Below are 15,618 nucleotides of genomic sequence, written 5' to 3'. Positions count from 1 at the left end.
AATGACTGTTAAAGTCATTTAAAGAATGACTGTTTGAAATAATGGTTTTGCACTACACAGCATTGTTGGTTTACAAAAACAAACAAGCATAATGTTGCTCTGCTACACTTGACTTTGGTTTTTTAGTTAAAAATAAATAAATAAAGGTCATTTAGTATTTAAAAGTGTTTTATTTTGAAAATTTTTTAAATAAATTGGTTTTACACTTTATATCCTTAGATTTTCACATTATATTTAATAAGTATTTTTACCATAAACCAACATATCAACCATTTGGTAGAGGCTAATATTTTATAAATTGTGACATGCTGAAAAAAAAATGCATTGATTGTGTAAACCAGTGACATTAGAAGCTTAGAAGTGTAATCCGATTTTTTTTTTTCTTGGCTTTTTTCAGCTTTTTTTAATACTATTTTGAGTACTCCAACTTACTCAATCACCTGTTGACAGGGAATTTAGAATTTTCAGTTCATGACCCCTTTAAGCTACAGCGATTTTCAGCAATGATATTAAGCTTAGTAGTTCTGAGCACTGATACAATCACATTTTAAAATAGTGAAAACATTTTTGATTAGAAAATTAGCAATAAGCGTCATGCACATTTGCCTAACTATCTCGTTTTCCGTGTTATTTTTTCCTCCGGTAGCCATCCAAGGCTTCTCTCCAACACGGAAAATCCGCAACTTCGAAGAAGCTCGTGGCCTGGACCGAATAAACGAACGAATGCCGCCTCGGAAGGACGGCCAGAAACCTGACGGTACCACAGTTAACGCTGCCAACGAGAAGAACGGCACTGACGGGAATGTGTAAGGGGAGATTTTGCACTTTTCCTCTCCTCCATAGGATTTTCTCTTTTTCTGCCACGTTCTCCATGAGACAGACCCTTCAACTGCCGGATCCTGCAGAGGAGATGTGGCCTGGGATGTGGAGAGGAATCATTCCACAATCAGAGAGAGAGAGAGAGAAAACACTTATAACTAAGTACAAACATGAGATTTTATTTATTAAATGAAGCGTATTAGATGTACTTGAGATAGCAACATTTTAAAAACGAGTGAACATTGGAAGTGCAAAAAGAAAAAAAAAACAGGTATACAGTCACAATGTGTCAACCTTTAAACCGCAACTACAGTTCATAACTTGAGAATGGAGTTTAAGATGCTTTGAAATCTAGTTAATCCCAGTTTTTATTATTATATGTCATGATGTATTTGGCAAGGGATGGTTTGGTTGAATATATTGATGCATGTTTATCAATAAATATGTCTGTAAGGGATTTATTAGCGCAAAACAAACCTAAGGGAAAGACGTTATACTGCAAGTTCAATTGAAACTATTTTATATCTATAAAAAAGTAAAACTCTTTTAATATTACTCAGTTTCAAGCTAAATTTTGACTAAATATTAGCTGCTTCCGTGTTTTTTGTTTTTCCATAGCATTTATAAATGTCTTTTTTTCGAAATACAGCACTCGAGTCTTGCCAGATGTAAGTAGCCATAACATTGATCTTAAATAGAAGTTGTTTGATTCTATTTGTGAGTGGGGAAAGGACTAAAAAACAAAGCAAGTCTTATGAAATCACTGTCACAATCACAAAACGTAACTTCTGCATCTCTTTTGGAAGTTATTTTTGGGTTTTCAGAGCTGTCATTTGACAAGCCTTCAAGAAGAGACTCTTTTTTTTCCCTCAATTCGTTTTTGCCTGTTTCTTAAAATGCTAGACGAGATTGGCATGCAAACTGTTTTATTTGTTAATATCTATATATACAGTTGAATCTGTTAGTATGCCTATAAGCTCTTGTACACATGTAACAGCCAATGTGGGATGTGTGAAGTTGCTTTGATTGACTTAAAAGCCAAAGTCTTCTCTCTCTTTTTTTTTTTTTTTTTTTTTTTTTTTTTTTTTTTTTTTTGTGTTGTGATAAGTTATTTGCCAGAGCTCTAACCGACCCCATTTTAGGATAGGGCGGGAAGGTAATGGGGAAAACAATTGCACTAAATGCAAGTGGTTGTACATAGAGAACACCTAATACATAACGTCGAAGCAGGAAGTCTTATTTCTTAAAAGAATGTTCTCCAGACTGTCATTTACTGCAAAAGTATTCAGCTTCCACTGAGAAAATGCTCGTACAGATTATATCAATTTTATCTGGTTTGCGCTTGAGACGTTAACAAAGCATGCCGAGTTTGATAAATGTGTTTGAGCTGTAACACTACGTGAGGTATTGTGGAAGGGATTTATTTGTTTCTCTTTTTTTGTGTGGCTGCTGCTTGTTTAGAGGAAGTTGTGGTTTGTCTCCACCTAACGTCCAGATACAGAATTTCAAGAGATTATAAAGAAACTGCATTTCAATGCGATGTTTTAGTTGATTTTTTTAGCTAGAGCAGCGGCTTTAGTCATGGTGTTGAATGTCTGATGCTATGCACACGAGCAACCCACCACATTTATCAGGTCATTTGTGTGGAAGCATTTAAAAATTTTGTAAAATGTGTTTTATTTTGACTTTTGTTTTTAATACAAGACCGGTTCTTTATATGAGACTCATTTTACAGCACTATTTCAGTACTAAAGCATTTAAATCTAATGATATGGCCAATATGTTGTGCTCCTCTTTAGGTGTATGAATTCACAGCTTTTAACAGAAATAAATATGTGATTCCAGTGCAACCTTTTGACATACAGCATTTCCTGAAGTGTTTGTGTGTGTGCGTGTGTGTGTGTGTGTTTTGCAGGATTAAATCAGTGCAGTATGTCTGTGAGCGCTAAAGGGAAAATTTGCTACATTTATTTGCATGTATTTTAACTGATTCCAGTGAGCGGACTGAAATGAAGCAGCTGAGCTGGGATCAGTTTACGGTTTTCCTTGAATGGTTTAACAGGGTGTGGCCTGCTTGTTGTTTAATGGCAACCTTAAGTTCTAGAGGAGGGAAGGGGAAGTTTGAATCTCTTAAGTTTCTGTTTTGCATTCAGCCTGAGTGTTAAAGAGCTGAAATGTTGAGTATTAAGCCTTCGCAGGCTCAGAGACTCAATTAAGTCCCTGGCACACATCTGTGGGAATGTATAGAGATGTTGTTTATGCACATTAATAGCATAATTATAATTACAATATGGGGATTTCATTGAACAATCCCTTCGTCAAGTACTTGTAATGCGAGGCCACCATAAATTCTTGATATTCTGTAGATGTATCAGTTAAGAAAACAAATAAAAACTGAAATACTGTGGACCTCATGCTTGGTCATATTTTCTTTGGAAAAATTCACCATTCACTTGAATGATTTAACAAGCAAATACATTTCTATACAGTAGTCGAGAGAGCTTAATGTGCCGCATTTTTAAAAAACGCATGCAAATTACAAAAAAACACCAGCAAATTAAAAAAAAAGATCTTCATCACTTTGACAGCACACTCTGTTCACCTGTGGTAATTTCAGTTGATTGGACATGATTTGAAAAGCCATACACCTGTCTATATAAGGTCCCAGGGTTAACAGTGCATGTCAAAGCACAAACCAAGCATGAAGACAAAGGAATCGTCTGTAGATCTCCGAGACAGGATTGTCTCGAGGCTCAAGGCTGGGGAAGTTTACAGAAAAAATTCTGCTGCTCCAAAAGTTCTAATGAGCACAGTGGCCTCCATCATAAGTGGAAGATGTTTGGAACCACCAGGACTCTTCCTAGAGTTGGCCAACCATCTAAGCTGAGTGATCGGTGTAGAAAGGCCTTAGCCAGGGAGGTGATCAATAACCTGATGGTCACTCTGTCTGAGCTCCAGGGTTCTTCTGTGGAGAGAGGAGAACCTTACAGAAGAACAACCATGTGCAGCAATTCACTAATCAGGCCTGTATGGTAGAGTGGCCAGACGGAAGACACTCCCTGCTTGGAATTTGCCAAAAGGCGCCTGAAGGACTCTCAAAACATAAGAAACAAAATTCTTTGGTCTTTTGAGATAAAAAAAAATTGAACTGAATGGAGTGAATGCCAGGCTTTATGTTTGGAGAAAACCAGGCACCACTTATCACCAAGCAGGACAATGACCCAAAGCACACCACCAAAATATCAATGGAGTGGCTTCAGAACAACTCTGTGAATGTCCTTGATTGGCCCAGCCAGAGCCCAGACCTAAATCCTATTGAACATCTCTGGAGAGATCTGAAAATGGCTGTATACCGTCGCTTTCCATCTAACCTGATAGAGCTTGAAAGGTACTGCAAAGAGGAATGGGCAAAACCTCCCAAAGACTGAAGCTTGTGGCATCATATTCAAAAAGACTTAAGGATTAATTAATAATTGCTGCCAAAGGGTAATCAACAAAGTATTTAGCAAAGGCTGTGAATACTTGCGTACATGTGATTTTTCAGTTTTTTTTTTTAAATAAATTTGAAACAATTTCAATTTTTTTTAATTATTATTATTATTTTTTTGGTCATTATGGGGTATTGTGTGTCGAATTTTAAGGAAATAAATGACTTTAATAAATTTTGGAATAAGGCTGTGACAAAAAAAAAAAATGAAGAGCTATGAACACTTTCTGGATGCACAATGCACTGCATTTTCCTCATAATGCAAACAGCACATTTTATTAATTTGTTTGCGTTGTGAGAAAATGCAGCATGTTTTTTATGTTTATGCATTGTGAGGATTCGCAAGACTTGTGCTGTTAAACCGATGAAAATCTTCCCTAAAGATCTCTTCTTAAATTGCAGCATGTTAAGCTCTCCTGGCCACTGTATTTCTATTATGTATTAATGTTGCATTCACAGTACAGCAGGTTTTAATACATACAAAACAGACATTTTTGTGTGTTTTAAGCTTTTATATTTGATAATATCTGTTGAAAGTGCATCATAAAAAGTGTTACAAAGTACAGTATTGCTTGAGCTGCTTGTTGACACTGCATAAAAAAGTAGAAAAGAATTTCATCAGTGGAAAGTAGTAATTTTACAGAAACAATGTAAAGACTTAAGCTTAGTAATTTTGTCTCCGTAAAAAGTATTGCCTTAGAACTGATGAGCAAATCATTTAAAAATCATTACGATACAAAATATGCGCAATTTACACAAAAAAGGCTGTACAAATAAATAAAATTTTATTCATAAAAGTTCCAGTTAAAAACAAGCATGACATTCATTGATTCAATAATAGTTTACACACTATAAGTTGCATTTCTTTGTGCTAAGCATTTGGCTTTTTTCACAGTAGGATCTTGAGTGACGCCAGCGCCCGCCGGTCACACTCTGGATGTTTGACAGGTGCTCCATATCACACTCTTGGAGGAGGTGGTCTAAGAGCCTAAAAGGGGGAGAATTAACAGTGTCAGAAGACCTGATAACTATATATTTCAAATGTTTTAGTTACTTGAGAGAGGTGAATGTAGAGTACAGATCACCCAAAACATTTCAATTTACCTTTTATTATCTAAGCTTAAAATAAACGATAATCAAGGATATGATATTTTGAGGCTTTCAAATCTGAAGGCAAATATAAATCATTTTGATGATACTGATTTCTAATAAGGTGAATAACTTGTGTTTAATTACCACTGAAGCGTCATTATTTGACTCATGTTTTAAGTGTTACAATTGCCCACCTAAATTGAAGCTGTGAAACACTGCTTTATTTTATTTAAAATCAACATTATATTAGTGAAAGTATATCAACCATATCAATCGACTACCATTTTGTTTATATTGTAGAAATAGATGACTTAAGGAGGTGGGAAATGCAATCGCCTTTAGTTTTTGCTATGTAGCGAAACGGGAACGAAATGCCGCGAAAAGTGTTTCCACATGTGACGGAACATCATAGGGCACAATTAAACGGAGTTCAAACGTCATGACAAAACTGAAGACCGAATAGTTAGACGACAAAGTACTCTGACAGTGTGATAGACGGGGAAGTATGGTATATCGAATGATAGCTTTTATCACAACATTTTACATGCTGTTCACGACGACGATATACGACATACAATAAATTAAAAAAAGAAAGAAAACTTGGTCTCAATATGACGTGCAATTAGCAGGTAAGTCAGCAAACTAATCTGATCTTGTAATATTATACGCGACTTGTCTTTTATTGCAAAATATGCAGAAAGCTCGAAGCTATACTCTCAAATAAACAAAAAACGAAGAAAAGACAGCTGCTTTGGGGTAGTTCACCATACATCTATACACTCGTTCGCCCTCGTTCCAGATATTTAAGTAAAAAATTAGAGAGATTTATATTTATCTAACAGTCTACTAGTCTTTTAATTTTCATTTTAGACATCGAGTGAACTATGTTTAAACACAGTCATTAAACGTGTTACTTGTGTCTTATGTGTCTTGGATTGGACCAAGGCAAACTCTGAAGTTTTGTTGGAACAACATGAGAAGGTGAGTAATACATTTTTGCTTTTGGGTGAACTATCCAATTAAATATTGAGCTGTGCTACCTGTCGTGCAGCCATGAATTCATTATGTGGAGCGTGCACTGAGTAGGGTGGAGGTGGAGGGGGTGCTGAGGGCTTGATTACCTAAAGAAGAATGAAGAAGAAAAATCAGGTAATTTCTTTACATTTATTTTAGGTTATAAATTAGGTGAGATGTGGCAGGAAGTTACTGGAGTTGGCTTCTGATTTGGTGTAGCAGATCTCTGTTGGCTGAGATCCGGGATGTCAACTACATGAACTTTCTGCTGCCTTGGCTGGCCTCTAAGGAAGGAAAAACAACATGTAATATCCCAGTAAGCATTTTCAGAGTTTAAAAGATGTCTGATAAACTAATTTCAAATAGCCGCCATTTTAAAGACGAAATCGATTCTGTGGTGGGAAGAAACCCGGAAGTATCGCCTGGAGTCACGTAGGAATGTTGTTTACCTGGGTGTATATCTGATTAGTGAAGTGAAAGTGACACAAATTTATCATTTCACTGCCTTCCGAGTGACTCGAAGGTCCATTTTGAATGGATTGTGAATAGAAAAAGGGATATCAGACCTCATTTTCTGCTAAGGGAAATGGCACTAGTTAGCTAACATTTTCTTTTGCAAACACACGTTTTAGATGCCATTTATAAAACTCAAGTTAATGAACTGATTCTTTCATTGTATTAAACTTGTCACAATACTGAATTTTGGTACTGAAATAAAAAAAAAAAACGTAAATTTCAGTGCTCAACAGAAATGACTGTGATTGGCCAAGAAGGTCATCAATTCACTGCACTTCACCGATGTTTAACGACTGCAAACACAGAAGAGCAAATGACTGATCTTTGTGGCTTTAAAATGCTCCAGTGTCCCTGTAATTGTGTTCGCACTCAGTGAAGAGCGGTGAACTGACGACCTTCATGGCCAATCACAGTCATTTCTGTTGAGTACTGGTAAATACTATGGCAAATCAGCGCTGTTTGAGAACACATTCAGTGGTGCCTATACGTTAGCGGGAAACAGACATTTTTAAAATTTCAGTACTGTGACAACACTTGCAGACAACACAAGATTGTGCTACAGAGGACTGCATTGTTTTATCGTTCACCGGGTTACAGGCTGAAGCAGGGAGGTGTCCCCACTGTGTTTACCTGCTGCAATAAACTGAAGCCTAGGAGGGCACATATGCATTTTACTCTTAAAGAGATTGTGATTTTGTTTGATGCCTTAAACACTTTTAGTTGTTTTAATTAAACTTAACTGAACGATATTAAAGTGATGTTTACACAATTTCTTAATTTTGAAATCGCGGGAACGTAGTTGTAGTTCACAGCATGTTGCTGCAATGTTTACAGTGCTGATTCTATACTTCCAGGTTTCTTCCCACCGCAGCCTTGCTTTCCTTTTTTAAAATGACGCCAGTGTGAAATAAGCGTATAAACATAGTCGTCTTGGCTAAAACAAGGCTAAATTTGGTCTGTAAGTGAAAATCAAATAGATGTCATCAAATAAGCAGAAATGAATGACTACACATATACAGTCTGTCTAATCTGTCTATTTGACAACTAGTCTACTTTTGGGCTATTCTAAGATGTCTATTAGATTTTCACCGACAGCCCAAGTTCAGCCTTGTTTTAGCTAAGCTGTCTATGTTTAGATGTCAATTACATGTCTATTAAACACAAAATTGTTTGTTGGGTTGCTTGATTTATTAATGTCACCCATGTGCTAGCAGTGGTTTCCTGTAGTCTTACCTGTATGCATGTGGCGTGCTTGTTCTGCGTTTGCATAAGAAGACGGTCAGTCCAATTAGAAGTATCACAATCACGATGGTCACAATCACAGAAATGGCTATTGTCACACCTAGAAGTGCAAAAAGGCAAAAGGGTCTTACTCGTGATCCTCAAAACTAAAAGAATATGAGGCTACAACGAACGCAGTGTTTGCTAGATTAATATACCTTTAGACAAACCCTCACTTTCTGCTGGTTTGTCACAATCTGGCGGCAACCATCCAGGTTCACATTTGCATTGCAGTCTGTGGTCACAAACCTGTAACAAATACTTTATATTACTTCTACTAAATAAGACACAGTTGCATTTTGTAATGTAGGAAGGAAATTATGGACTTTTATGGAAATTAAATTATGGAAATTATAGACTTAAGTAACAAACCAATGACCTTTTTAAAATAGAGCACTGGTCAAAACGTGTGTCATTTTATTAGTACTAATGAGAATTTAATGGTGAAAATAGGACATACCCCATGGCCTTTGCATTTGTTTGAGCAGTTTGTTGCTTTATAAGCCGTCTCTAGGCCAACACACTCATTCTGGTTACAAACCTGCGAAAACATCCAACAAAATTAATGTAAAAAAATATGGTATATATGCTTCCTGTGGCACGAACATGGTATTTTCACAGTTTTTCTATGCAGTTTGGCTGTTTCTCCACATGAGAATGCAGTGTCAATTGACTAAAATCAAATCTTTCTGAAAACTGCAGCCAGGATTACGATTTTTTGAAACTTTGGGTATAATGTGATTGTGTGGCCACTTAAACCAGATTTTTTTGGCTCATGATATTGGCGAGCACACTGTTTACTTCTTTCTGATTGGCCAATATGGCTAACTTACAATAGATTATTCCTGAACAACCAGAGAAGCTTGAATACGTTTCTAGGATTGCATTTCTAGGACCTCAGTTTACACCTGTTGTTCCTTATCCATCCATTAGTGGGTAAAATATATAAAAAATCTACCTGTACCCCTTCCTCTTGGAGTGTGAAGGGGAAGTGCTTCAAAATTTACCCCAAAGAAATGTGACAGCACTACAAGCCCTGCACAAGTCATGATATGCTATCACATTCTCTTGCTTCATATGAGATCAGACGATGGTGACTGCTGTAGGGATTCCAGTTGCATTATTTTTTGGTATTTATCTTCAGGAAATCACTGAAGGCACTTATATCATGTTATAATAAGGATATAATGTAGCAATAAGCTTGTAACTGTACTGTTTATTTACACCATGGACATATTCATGTATGTATTGTATACACAAGAAAACAACATAAGCGTTATACCAGACACTGTAAAAAACGTCATTCCCATCCACTAGACTTTTATGACAGGGTATTTGAGTGACAGATGTAGAATTGGAATTGGGCCTTAAACTTAACAGTTACCTTCCACATTCATATTAAAAGTGCATTTTGACATTTAATTTTTTCCACGTTTCCTGTGTGTGTTTTGGGATTAGGTGGTAAGGGTGGTTTAGTTCTGAAACTGCAGCCCAAACGTGGAAGATTTGATGTGAGGCAAAATCATTGCATGTTCTGCGTTTTTCACACTGTGGGATGGTAAAATCCCCCTCTGTTCATATGTTTGACTTATATGCAATATACTTACGCAAATACTTAAAGGTGTAATAGGTGATTGTCTTCAGAAACATTTTTGTTGTACTGGTTAAAGTCTCTTCACATTCTCATAGTACTGATTAAAGTACAGTAAATTATCTAAATGTATTTATATGTATTTTCATATTCTGAGTGAGGCAAAAGACTAAAAAAAATTGTCAGATTAAAAATCGTCAGACCAAAAAATAAAACAAATATGACAGGTAACTCAATCTCTCTGTCAACAAATTTAAATGTGTATTTCTGCGCAGCTTGTCATGCAGATAGATACATCACTCGCGCGTTCAGATAAAACAAAGCCACCTACAGCTAACAGAGAGTGACATCAGGTAAACTCAGCAAGCATCAACCTGAACTTCTTTTTGAAAGACCAACGTGGCCTTGTATCTATGAAAAGAAAAATTACTTTTGAAAGCGTGCTTCAGCTAAAAAATGCAGAATCAGAACTTTTCTAAACCCTGAATTAATATTTGAATTACTTTTGCATGCTGCAGGGCAATAACGTTATGCAGTTCAAAAAACGATCTGAAGGATGACACCATGGATGAAGTATTACGTTTAGACAGGTATGTTTTAAAACTATATTAGTCACGCAAAGCTTATGTAGATTGTGATCTTGTTTATGAATGGGGATGGAGGTGTTTTTCAGCCACTGAAAATTTCTGGCGAAAGATATTAGACTATTTTCAAGTTCATAGAGTACCTTTTACTGCATTTATAATATAGTCGGTCAAATAGACCTGAGCATTCATTTAGTTGTTCAAGTGTAAAAGGAGATTAAAACAAGTGATGTACAAGGATCCACAAGCACAATTGAAAATGTCACCTGCTGTCTTGATAACATAAGTGTAATGTAAAAAAATGACAGGATATTTCTGTTTTAAGCACTCCTTTTTTCCTGATCTGATATTTAGTTGAATAACAAAACATAAGTAAATGTGCTCTTTCGCCTAACCAGCTTTACTGAGGTGAAGTTTGATTTATATTCATTTTTTATATTTATTTGATTCCTTTTTTAACAGTGACAGCCTGACACACTCCCACTCTAACATTACTTTGAATATTCAGTGTAGAATAGTGTGTCGGAATGACCTCAAAACAACATTAGCACTATTTAGTTGACTGTGAACAATGTAATATTTTATAGTTATTGACTGATTGTATGATTTTACTATTTAGAATTTGCAAACAATACTTTTCTGAAATGATATTATTAAGGAGAAAGTCTGAATGTGCGGATATAAAACCAAATTTATCACATTGGCACTTTTGGGGAAATAAAACTCCTGCACTCCACTGGCTTGTCAACAACTATGCTGGACAAAGTATGTGTCTCTACAGAGTTTTCTAACTTATGAATGACATGATCTAGTGTTATATAAGGTTGCCTATCGTCATCAGATTGTCATCTATTCGGTGCGTGTTCATGACTTCAGGAGGCATGGTTTTGGATGGCAGGGTAGGGATGTAAATTTGTAAAGTTAAGCTAACGTTAGCTTTCTGGCAGATCACCTATACTGCACGTTTAATTTTGCGTTTGGTGTGAGCCAGACATAAAAAGGTTTTGTTGTTTTGCGTGTCCTTAACATGTTTTACAGTGCATTTTCATGTAAACAGATAACTTTTTTAAAATGGAGGCAGAGAAAACTCTATAAAAATAGCATGTACATGTGGATATTGAAGGAATTCTTGTTAAAGAACTCCTAAATGTTGGTGTGTTTGCATTATAATTGACAGATTAACCTTACCAGCCCCTCTCCACATTTGGTGCCAGTGTCGACTTGGCCATAATCCTCGTCAGGACTGCCGTAAAATGTGGCTTTACAGTTGCTGAATGTCACCAAGCGTCCATAATTGGGATTGTCATTGCCACTTTCACAAAACAGCTTTCCACACATGATGTCTCTGTAGACAGAGAAATAAAACTGGTAGTTGGGCAGATGGAGCAAATCAGAGACGTGGAAAGAATGAATATAAATACAGATGTAAAATCATACTGTTTTTGGCATCCAATATATTTATCTCCATTGCGTTTGCAGTAAGCGTAGTACTCCGCTCTTGTGTTTTGGCTGTAGCAACTATCTCGAGCCACCACCGAAGCTTAATTATTGTTAGTAATAAAATAAAATAAAAAGTCAGCAAAAAAGTCATAAGGATCTGATTCTTATTGATTATCATTGTAATGCATCAATATACTCACTTGATCCCCACATTTTAATGCACTGCTCCTCTTTCATAGGACACTGGCCATTGTAGCAATAGCCTTTCCCGTTCTTGCAAGGGACTCCATTGACTGTAAAGACATCTTCAGGACACTCGGCTGATTTTCCAGTGCATGACTCGGGTAAATCACAGTCATCGGCTTTAGGACGACACACATGTGAGGCTGACATGATCTGATGGGGAGAAATAAAAACATATGTAGGTTACACTTCAGAATTTGTAAGTTTGATGGTAGTTCTTCTCAGCTTTCAAATTTTATGTTCCCTTTTATTGGCTTGTTTTATTTTTAAGCTACAAAAAAGCTAACTAAAATTAAATGTTTCAACTCAAATGGTTTAAATTAATCATATTTAGTTTAAAATGTACATACTGTCACCCGACGGATAGAGGACAATGCAGAGACTTTAGTAACCCAGTCAAGGCAAAGACAGATTCTGCTTGAGTAGTGTATTTAGCACCGAACTACACTGTTATAAATGTGATTGTTTTTATTGCAATAGGTTACAATTAAAGTTGTACTGCATTAGTTAATGCGATTCAAAGTAATTCTTCATATTACATGCTAATATTAAATATTAAATTTTAATTAAATATTAATTTTATTAATTAATTAAATATTATTACATGCTAATAAAATATTTAATATTAAATGCTTAATATTTTAAAATGATTTAGAAAATTACACATGGCGACTTTAATGTAACATAGTTTGGTAATAAAAATTATGGCCCATGTTTCTGAATAATATTTTGGTTTTTCATACTAAAAAGTTTGGACACCCCTGGTTAAAAGAGACATAACTCCAAAGATATAACACAACATAACTCATTTGATTTGATTTGATTTGATTTGATTTGATTTGATTTGATTTGATTTGATTTGATTTGATTTGATTTGATTTGATTGACACATAACTCCAAAGACATAACACAACATAATTCCAAATCATACAGCAAACACGCTTTACGTACAAATGTAAACAAATGAACTTTAGTTTAACTTCTAACTAGTTCTAAAGCTCATACATATACTAATGTGCATAGACATTATTCAGTATTGAAGCAAACTCTGGAGCTAATCTGACAAAATAACTTATGATAATGGTCCAAAAATTAGTAGCCCAAATGTATACATTAGGGAAAAAATAATATGTAAAAATGAAATAAAAGAGCATAAATCCTAAGAAACATATGTAAATATATAAGATATTGTTGAAATTTTCTTGTTTCAAAATTATTTCATAAATTTAAATGTATTATCTTTCTATTTCTGAAGATGTTTACTGACAAACATATTATTTTAACAAGTTGTTAAATAATAGTTAATTAATTTAATACATCTGTTTTGTGCAAATATTTATATTCACTGAGGAATGGATGAAAATATGCATTTTCAAAATAGGGTGTACTTATTTATGCTGAGCACTGTATATGTCCCAAGCAGTTGTGTAATAAGTTGTTTAATCCTTTGGTGATTTGATGAATGACACAGCAAAAAACCTCCACTATACCTTACAGTTGTCACAACATTCTCCTGCTGCACATTGTGAGCCCACAGTCAGTTTGCAGGTGGTTGCATTGCAACATGGGTTTTTACACTCCTATACAAAAACATAAAGAGTTAATTTTGGTTGTGAAATAACAACACTGAGAACATCTTCTTAGCATAGTGGGTGTGTTCAAGTTGTGTGCGCATAATAAATGTCTTTTCAAGCACTTGTTCTGAGAAAAAATGTGTTGAAAATTAATTTACTTGTCAAAGCAGACAATGGTTAAATAACGTAAATGCTATTCAAATGTCAGGAAAAAAAAGACTAATGTACATTTAAACAAATCTCCAATCATATTACAGTACATGCATACTAAACACAGAGAGCACATAAAGATTAAAGATACAGTTGAAGTCAGAATTTATATATATATATATATATATATATATATATATATATATATATATATATATATATATATATATATATATATATATATATATATATATATATATTCCCCAAATGATGTTTAACGAGGCAAGGAATATTTCACAGTATTTTCTATAGTGTTTTTCTTCTGGAGAAAGTCTTATTTGTTTCATTTCGGCTAGAATAAAAGCAATTTTAGTTTTTAAAAAAATATATTTTTCTTAGTTTTAAAACTGTTAAGGTCAAAATTAGTAAGCATATTTTTTCGAATGTCTCTAGAACAAACCATAGTTATACAATGATTTACATATTTACTTGCCTAATTGACCTAGTTAAGCCTTTAAATTGCATAAGCTGAATAAGAGTATCTTGGCATGTCATAATGGCAAAGATAAAAGAAGTCAGTCAGTAGAAATGAGTTATTAAAACTATTATGTTTTGAAATATGTTGTAAGTTCTTTGCATTAAACAGAAATTGTGGAAAAATATACAGGGAGGCTAAAAATTCTAACTTCTACTGTATGTACTATGAAATATCAGCTGTCCTTACAAGCATCACAAACCCCAATTAGCACTTCAATACTTCAGTAACATGTTATCATGTGAATGCTGAAAACAATCCTGTGGAGAACAGGCTGTGCATGTCTTAACAGAATCTTTCTTCCTGAAAGCTTTTGGCTTCTTGTTGTGTATGTCTGGCGTACTTACATTCCAATGTAGGGAATACACCAAGTCATATTTCTTTGCTGATTGCTCTAATCTTTTTATTACTATAGGAATTTCAATTACAGTTCATTGAATTGAATTTAGGAAAACCCTAGACTACTTACCTGCACTGTTCCACAGTCGCATTCTTCTCCAATCTCCACAAATCCATTCCCACATACAGCCGGCTGAAGCAGATCTCTTGGTTGGGGTTTGTTTAGAAGGCATTCTGGGACTTTGTTGTTCAGATAGTCTACAAAGGCACCAGTACTACAGCTGCTAAAGTGTTGAGGGATGAAATAGCTGCAGAGACATGAAGTAATATTTTAGACCCATTTTTGGTCATCTGCAGTACTGGCTTAAAGATTTTGTAATTGCAGAGATCAAAGTGCTACATTGAAGAGATATGATTTACTGATATTAAAGGGACAGGTCACTCAAAAATCAAAATTGTGCCGTTTTTTACTCTCCCTTCACTTGTTCTAACTTTCTTCTGTTGAACACAAACAAAATATTTTGCTGAAAATCTATAATCTATAAAATCTATAAGCTGAAAACCTATAACCATTGAAGTCCATATTTGTTTTTTCTACTATAGAAGTCAATGGTATAGTTTTTCAGCTTTCATTGAAATATCTTTTTTTGTGTTAAACAGAAGAAAGAAACTCATTAAGGTTTATAAACACTTAAGAGTAAGTAAATAGTGACTAAATTTGAGTTATTTTTGGGTGAACTATTTATTTAAAAAAAATAACATTTAAAATATCCACACCGTTCTTAAAAGTTACTGCTCAAGATTCCCCTATTGGTTTTGACTCATTTTAAATTATTATTCTGTACATCTGAAGTACAACAATATTAAGCATACGTAGGTACAGTATCCCTAGTAGCAAAGAATTCTGGCCCAGATTTGGCATAAAGCTGGCACAGCAGGCATTTATCCGGCAC

At 34.8% G+C, this 15,618-nt stretch overlaps 1 protein-coding gene across 2 annotated transcripts in view; it reads left to right on the top strand.

Moving 5' to 3' along the window:
- Positions 1-2,669, top strand: part of ppp3cca (protein phosphatase 3, catalytic subunit, gamma isozyme, a) — a 71,502-nt gene extending 68,833 nt beyond the window's left edge. The window contains exon 14 of one of the 2 annotated variants that reach the window (XM_087252082.1): positions 647-2,669. In XM_087252082.1, coding sequence (XP_087108208.1) covers positions 647-810 — 164 coding nt within the window. In that variant the 3' untranslated portion in view covers positions 811-2,669. The remainder of the gene's footprint in view (positions 1-646) is intronic. The other variant, NM_001166628.1, reaches the window with a different exon arrangement.
- The last annotated feature ends 12,949 nt before the right edge of the window (positions 2,670-15,618 follow it).

This window comes from Danio rerio, chromosome 5, assembly GCF_052040795.2.
Source record: "Danio rerio strain M-AB ecotype USA chromosome 5, GRCz13ab, whole genome shotgun sequence".
Taxonomy (NCBI): Eukaryota; Metazoa; Chordata; class Actinopteri; order Cypriniformes; family Danionidae; genus Danio; species Danio rerio.
Note: the sequence above shows the minus strand (reverse complement) of the source record. Positions and strands in the feature narration are given on the sequence as shown.